The 8,142-nt window shown below is 37.1% G+C and overlaps 1 protein-coding gene across 4 annotated transcripts in view; it reads left to right on the top strand.

The window, feature by feature from the left end:
• The window catches only part of HAUS1 (HAUS augmin like complex subunit 1), a 16,401-nt gene that overhangs the window by 5,692 nt on the left and 2,567 nt on the right, over positions 1–8,142 (top strand). For 3 of the 4 annotated variants that reach the window (XM_023531363.1, XM_011361180.2, XM_023531373.1), the window contains exons 3-6: positions 5,246–5,381; positions 6,479–6,613; positions 7,453–7,576; positions 7,974–8,039. In XM_023531363.1, the coding sequence (XP_023387131.1) occupies positions 5,246–5,381; positions 6,479–6,613; positions 7,453–7,576; positions 7,974–8,039 (461 nt within the window). The remainder of the gene's footprint in view (positions 1–5,245; positions 5,382–6,478; positions 6,614–7,452; positions 7,577–7,973; positions 8,040–8,142) is intronic. The other variant, XM_023531366.1, reaches the window with a different exon arrangement.

Below are 8,142 nucleotides of genomic sequence, written 5' to 3'. Positions count from 1 at the left end.
TTTTAAGATTCTCTCTTTGTATTTAACCTTTGGCATTTTAATTATAATGTGTCTTGGTGTGGGCCTCTTTGAGGACTCTCTGAGCTTCCTGGGGTTGTATGTCTATTTCCTTCACCAGGTTAGGGAAGTTTTCCATCATTATTTCTTCAAATAGCTTTTCAACTTCTTGTTTTCCTTCAGGTACCCCTATGACACGAATATTTTTACATTTAATAGTGTCCCATAGGCTCCTAAAATTATTTTTATAGCCTTAGCTGCTTTTTTCTTGCCATTCTAATTGAGTGTCCTTGGCTTCCCCATCCTCAAAATTGGTGGTTTGATCCTCTTCTTTATCCACTCTGTTGATTTTCTCTAATATACTCTTCATCTCAGATAATGCGTTCTTCATTTCTGACTGGTTCCCTTTTATAATTTCCACTTCCATTTTTATGTTTTTTATCTCATTGTTGAAGTTCTCACTGAGTTCATCTACTCTTTCCCTAAGTTCATTGAGCAACTTTATAACCAGTGTTTTGAACTCCGCATCAATTGCTTGATTTCATTATTCCTGGATCTCTGTTCTGTTCTCTCATATGGTTTCTGCTTTTTTATCTTCCCATTTTGACTGCTTTTCTATGTCTGTTTTTATGTACTAACCAAAGCTCTTAAGTCTCCCGGTCTTATTAGCGTGGCTTTGTATAGTAGGTGTCCAGTGGCACAGTCCTCTTGAGAGAGGTTCAGCTACAGGCCAAGTTTAGCCCCAGCCTATGCCCGTCCGTGGCCATCTGTTAAGGTTCATCAAGCAATCCACAGATGGCTGTGCTTACAGTTGCCTCAAGAGGCCACACCAGAAACCGCAGTTAGCTGCCACCAATGTGAGTCTAGGCTCTGCTCAGCAAGGAGCACTGGACTGTCACTAAGGCCACAACTGGATGTGGCTTGGGTAGGACCGCAAGTTGGGGGAGGTGGAGTTTCAGGGAATCCTCTGGGCAAAGCAACCTCTCTTATCCAGTTCAATGATGATGTCTCACTGTGGCAGTGCTGAGTCAGCACACTGGGGTAAGGGGAGGGCTCAGCAGAGGATCAATGGATACCACCAGCACTTCTGCTCCAGAGAGAGGCTCGCCTCTGGCTCTCACTCAGACAACTCAGTGTCCCCCTGTAAGTCACTGGTGCCCTTCCACCCCCACCCCCAGCAGGGACACGGTCCCTTTAGGAGGCATCTCAGCTTCTGGCTGCTGCTGCAGTAGCCTCTGTCCCACTCAGTGGCTGGGGACTGGGCAGCCTTTCGTCTTCACCCACTCCTACCTTCTACCATTGTAGGGTGATTTCTTATTTTTCTCCCTAGTTGCAGTGCTTCTGTTCATCTAGATCCCAGGTGACTTTGCTTGCTGTTTGCTCCATGTTTCTGTCACAACTTCGATTTGGTCACAAGAGTGATGAACAAAGCCTCTGTCACCTATGCCATTTTTTTCCCGAATCAATGTTTATTTTAAAGATAAATCCACATCCTCATGTTGTATAACTTTTTTATAGGTTGCTGGATTCAGTTTGCTACTATTTTGTGAATTTTTGAATTCATATTTATAAGAGATATTGGTCCATAGTTTTCTTTCCTTGTTATGTCTTTGTCTAGTTTAACTATCAAGATAATACTGGCCTCATTGAAAGAGTTGAGAAGTTTTCCCTGCATTCTATATTTGGAAGAGTTGTCAAGAATTGGTATTAATTCTTCTTTATATATTTGATAGAATTCGGTGGTAAAGCCATCTGGGCCTGAGTTTTCTTTGAGTACTAATTCAGTCTCTTCACTTGTTATCGATCTATTCAGATTATCTATTTGTTCTTGAGTTAATTTCAGTAGTTTGTGTCCTTTTTGGAATTTGTCCATTTCGTCTAAGTTATCTAAATTGTTCTGTACAATTGTTCATAGTATTGCTTTATAATCCTTTTTATTATTTCGTTTCTGATTCTAGTAATTTGAATCTCTTTTCTTAATCTAGGTGAAGGTTTTTCAATTTTGTTTATATCAAAGAACAAACTTTTGGTTTCATTGCTTTTTCTCTGTTGTTTTTTATTCTCAATTTCATTAATTTTCATTCTAATCTTTATTACTTCCTTCCTTTGGCTTAGTTTTAGTTTAGTCTGCTCTTTTCTCAGTGTTTTATAGTGGAATATTAGGCTATTGATTTGTGATCTTTTGTTCTTAATACAAGAATTACAACTATAAATTTCCCTCTGAGCACTGCTTTTGACACATCCCATAATTTTTGGTGTGTTGTGTTTTCATTTTAATTCATCTTAAAGTATTTTCTAATTTCCTGATTTCTTCTTGACACATTGGTTATTAGGAATGTATTGTTTAATTCCACATATTTATATATAAGTTTTTTCCTAATTTCTAATTTCATTCCATTGTGATACAGAATACTTTAATTTCTAATTTCATTCCATTGTGATAAAGAAAATACTTTGTATTATTTTGATCCTTTTAAATTTATTGAGGTTTGTTTTATGGTTTAACATAAAGCTATATCCTGGAGAAAGTTCCATATCCACTTGAGAAGAATGTATATTCTGATGTTGTTTTGGAGTGTTTTTAGAGTGTCTGTTAGATTAGTTGGTTATACTGTTATTCAGGTATTCTGTTTCCTTATCGACTTTTCTACCTCGTCCATTTTTACCTGGATGTAACTCCATCATAAACTGAGGAGCATCTGTACTTGAGTATGTCCACAGCCACGCTGGGATGACAGTAGTTTTGGTAAGACTGTCTTCCTCTCTTTCATTGACCACACCTAACTGTAAAATTTTACTAATTGATAGCTAATTATTGTTTTCAACAATGCCTTGGGGACATATATTACTCTACAAGCTAATCCAATCTAATTCTAGCATCATTAAAAGAGTAGTTTCTGAGATTAGTGTTTGATATTTGTCCTGACCCAACAATGGCTCCTCGTAGATTTCTTTTCTGGTTCTTCCATGCAAACTAGGTGGCCTACAATTTAACCTACATCTTGACTGTCCTCCCAGTTGCCTTTTACTACAACTTTCGCTGTTCTTGTGGGTGTCCTTAGACTTGAACTTCTTCAGACTCTGTTGCCAATTAACTCAGTTCCTTTGGGAAGGTAATTGGAGCTGTTTTATGGCTTGTTTCTCCTCCAGACAAAATCTCTGAGCCAGGGCTCTGGGGCAGGGAGTAGAGACGATGGCAAGGTTTTTCTCTGAGTGACACTCTCAATATAGATGCTAAGTGCTTGGGAGAGAGGGAGTACAGCAGCATTAGGTCCTCTTGGCTTTCCTTTCCTGGTATGGAACTACCACCTTATGAGCTGGTCCAAGGGCCATTGAGGCTCAGTATTCTCAGTGTGCCTCACCCAAGGTAGAGCTTTCATTCCAAAAGCAGTGGCTGGGTAGAGGAAGAGAGCCCACACCTCTTGACCACATTCGCCTAGGACTTCATCTTAGCAACAGAGAGCTGGTGGCAGGACGAGAAACATTGAAGTCCTTTTCCTCTTGTCAAGGAAGAGTCCTCTATCTGGGAGCTGGGGGCAGAGGGAGCCTTGTGATCTCGACTGCAATAATTGAGTTGAGTTTCTGTCTCACTGAGCTGGGAGGGAGGAGGAGAGAGTAGTCTTGGTTCAAATATCGCACTCTTACCGTCAATGAATTTTCATAGATTTTACTGAATAGATGTTTCTTTATTTCCTGTTTGTCTAAAGCTTCAAATTGTGGTGTTTTGTTTCATTTTACAATTTTCACCAGTTTTGCTGGAGAGCAGGTCCACAGAGCTCCTCGTGCTATTAGGCTGGAAGTCAAACTCCTGGTCATTTGATTTTTCACAAGGGTGACAAGATAATTCAATGGAGGAAAGAACAGTCTTTTCAATGAATAGTGCTGGGATAATTGGATATCCACATATAAAAGAATGAAGCAGGACTCTGCCTCACACCATACATAAGGATTAACTCAAAATGAATGAAAAAAAATTAATGAAAAATCTAAATCTGGGAGCTAAACCTAAAACTCAGAAGACAACACAGATGTATATCTTTGTGACTTTAAATTTGGAAATGGTTTCTTAGCTATGACACCAAAAACGCAAGCAACAAAAGGAGTAGGTAAATCGGACATCATCAAAATTAAAAACTTTTGTTCGCAAAGAACATCGTTAAGTAAATGAAAAGACAACCCACAGAATGGGAGACAGTATTTGCAAATCATATATCTGATAAGGGACTTGTACTTACAACATATAAAGAACTCTTGCATCTCGATAATAAAAACATAAATAACCCAATTAAAAATGGGTAAAGGATATGAATAAACATTTCTCCCAAGAAGATACCCAAATGGCCAGTAAGCATGTCATCATTAGCCATTAGGACAATACAAATCAAAACTACAACTCTACTTCACACCTACAAGAAGGGCTATCATCAAAAAGACAAATATTCAGGTCTTAAGTTATCATTTCATTGATCATTATTCAGTTCTGCAAATGGTCACTAAACAACAAAAAAAGACAAATAATAACAACTGTTGGTGAAGATGTGGAGAAGTTGGAACCTGTACACTACTGGAGAGCATGTGAAATCATACAGTCGCTTTTGAAAACAGTCTCACAATTCCTCAAACAGTTAAATACAGAGTTACCACAAGACCAGTAGTTCCACTCCTGGATATATCCCCGAGAGAAATGAAAACATATATGCATATCAAACCCTATACACGAATGTTTACAGCAACATTTTTCACAATAGCCAAAATGTAGAAGCAACCCAAATGTCCATCAATAGATGAATGGATAAATAAAATGGAGATAGATCTATCCAATGGAATAACATTCAGCCATAAAAGGTAATGAAGTATTGATGTCTGCTACAGCATGGGTTAACCTTGAAACCATTATGCTAAATAAGAGAATCCAGTCACAAAGGACCACGTATTGTACGATACCATTTATATGAAATGTCCATAACAGGCAAATGAATAGAGATAGAATGTAGATTAGTGGTTGCTAGGGCTTCTTGGATTGGGGAATCAGAAAAAGATGACTAAAGATTATGGGGTTTCTTTTTGGGGTGATGAAAATGTTCTAAAATTGATTGCATTGATTGGTGCATCTCTCTGAATATACTAAAAGCCATTGAATTACATACTTTAGGGTGGGTGGATTGTATGATATGTGAAAGATTTCAATTAAGCTATTAAAAATTAAAATAAACATCTTAGTCATTATAGAACTCTCATATCTTTTCAGCCAAGCATCTTCAAGACCTTCTCATGGAGAGTGTGAATTTTTCACCTGCCAATCTCTCTAGCACTGGTTCTAACTATCTGAATGCTTTGGTTGACAGTGCGGTGGCCCTCGAAACAAAGGATACCTCACTAGCTAGGTAATTCTTGTGACAGTTTTAATTTCTGCAATCATATGCTATAAAGTCTTGACCTCAAGACTTTTTCTCAGGGTAATTCTGTGTAGGAAATTAACAGTAAATGCCAAAGCACTGAATTTAATTAACTATCATTGCTAGTGAGTATTTATAATTACTTCAGAAAAACTTAGTATTGGGTAAATTTTAGTGGGTTTTTTTTTTCCCCCCTAGGATTAGGTTTGTGAAGCTTGGTTCTCATGTATATTTGGAAAGGGAGAAGGTATCACTTACATTGTTCCCTATAAGTATACAATAAGAAAAGCAGTAGACTAAATCATCCGGTTAAGCATAGTGACTTTTGGTTGTGTCCCTACAATATCGGGTAGAGTAGGTTAAGGACCTTTATTCTTTGTGACAAGAATTTCACTTGCATAATAACATTATTCTTCCAACAACCCTAGGAGGAAAGTTCTTAACTAACCCTCTTTTTTATAATTATAAGAGTTGAGATTCAAACCCAATCTGAATCTAAAGTTCATATGACTATCACTGGTGGCCCTATCTTAACTAGGATTACCACTACAACTTATAATCAGAGAACTGTACAGTGTTCTGCTTCATTGCCAATATAAGGGCTTGGAATTTATATTTATATCTATATATATCTATATATCTATATAGATATATATATAGGTAATATATATAGATATACATAGATATATATATGCTCAAGAGTAGTGTTTCAGGTATAAGAACACGTAGGCTGTATAGCAGCAGACATCTAGACTTAAGTCAATTCAGCAGACACCAAATACCAGTTATATGCTAGGCAATATATATTTATATATTTATATATACAAGGTACTGGGGAAGCAGGGATGAATAGGATAATAACTCCAGGATGGGAGCAAATCATATTTGAGTTTTGAAGGACAAATGGAAATTTACCAGCTGAAGAAGGGCTTTCCAGGAATGGGAACAGCATGTACAGAGTGCATAGAGGTATGAAACAGTGTGCTTATGGAAGAATCTACATAGAGTTAAAGTTAGTTAGAAGTGAAGAATAATTGTTATTATTATCCTTAATGTCCATTTATGTGACCAGATTCTTTTTTTAGTTTTATCCCTGCAGTGAATGATTTGACCTCTGATCTTTTTCGTACCAAATCCAAAAATGAAGAAATCAAGCTTGAATTGGCAAAACTGGAAAAAAATCTAACTGCAACTTTAGTATTAGAAAAATGTCTACGAGAGTAAGTAATTGAGTTGCAAGTGGTAACAATTTTTTTTATAAAGGCAGTAATAGGACATTGTTGGATTTAGTTTCTAAATCAATAGATATGAGTAAAACAACATTTAAAAATGGGTCCCTAAAATGTTTTTTAAGTAGAAAATGACATAGGTGGAGGTGGCGGCGGGGGGGGAGTCGGGTACTAACTTTCAATTTTTATACAAATTCTTACCTTTATTCCTCTTTTTTACAAATAACCTGGGTTTTATAATTTTCAAAATGTATGTGAATTTTATTTTTCTTACTTATAAATTACAATGTAACTTAAAGTACATTATATCTTGTTGCCCTTTCTTACTAGAGCTCTGGTATCTTTCCTGATCCTCTGGACCTCCTTTAGGCCCCTATTGCCCTAGAGATTAGATGCTGTGGATCAGGAGTATGTATATACACAAGTAATTTGTTGGCGTATAAATTTATTCAACAAATACTGAGTATGTATGTGCAAGGCACTGTGTCACATCACATTTAAGAGAGAGGCCTTTAGGATCTCCGTAATTCAAATTGGCTTTAGGATATATTAAATTACCTTTTTGAGCAGAAGATTTACTTTTTCCAGGAATAATTTGCATAGATTAATCTTAAAATTATTCAATATTCTTTGAGAAAAATCCCACGTAGCAACATGGAGGGGAAGATGACCTGGGAGCTAGTCTAGGATATAAATTTATGGTAGGAAATCAAGCAAGTGTGTTGTCTACTCTTGGCTAATCTAGAGTTGAATCCAAAAAGTAGTAGCGTTTCTTTTTGATAATAATTTCACTGAGGAGAAGAAAATGTTTTCAACTTTACTTTTTAAAGGGATCTCAAGAAGGCAGAGTTGCATCTGTCTACAGAAAGGGCCAAAGTTGACAACCGTCTTCAGAATATGGACTTCCTAAAAGCCAAGTCAGAAGAGTTCAGATGTGGGATCAGAGCTGCAGAGGTACATGTGAAGGACCAAATATAGTTAGCTCTCTTCAGACTTCTTTTTGACCTTCATCTTCACAACTAGACAGCATTAGTATTCCCTTTTTACGGATAGGGGAGCTACAGAGAAGACAAGTAACTTGCCCAAGGTTAAGTAGCTGCTTAGCAGCCAGTACAGCTTTAAACGCAGACAGCCAGACTCTGAAGCCCAGGCTCTGAAGCACTGCACCTTCTTTTCACAAACCCGTGACTACGGAAACAATTCGTGTGCAATGTAAAAGTGCTTAGATGCATGTGTCGCTTTTCAGCTGAGATTTGTAGCATCTCTTTACTGGGTTATATGTTGAAAATATTTCATGATGGTCACTTTGAAAGTAATCTTCTTAACTGAACCCCCTTTTGTGTAATTGTAGGAGAAACTTTCAGCCAGAGGCATGGATACGTCTCTGTCTCATCAGTCACTAGTAGCACTTTCAGAGGTGAGCTTATTTTAACCCAATTTAACTTTCTTTAAAATCTGCTTTTTCATTGCTTTTTATAGAGCTTTATTCACTATTGACCTGATTCTTTTCTCTTTATTCC

The sequence above is a fragment of the Pteropus vampyrus genome, unplaced genomic scaffold (assembly GCF_000151845.1).
Source record: "Pteropus vampyrus isolate Shadow unplaced genomic scaffold, Pvam_2.0 Scaffold3, whole genome shotgun sequence".
Classification (NCBI taxonomy): domain Eukaryota; kingdom Metazoa; phylum Chordata; class Mammalia; order Chiroptera; family Pteropodidae; genus Pteropus; species Pteropus vampyrus.
Note: the sequence above shows the minus strand (reverse complement) of the source record. Positions and strands in the feature narration are given on the sequence as shown.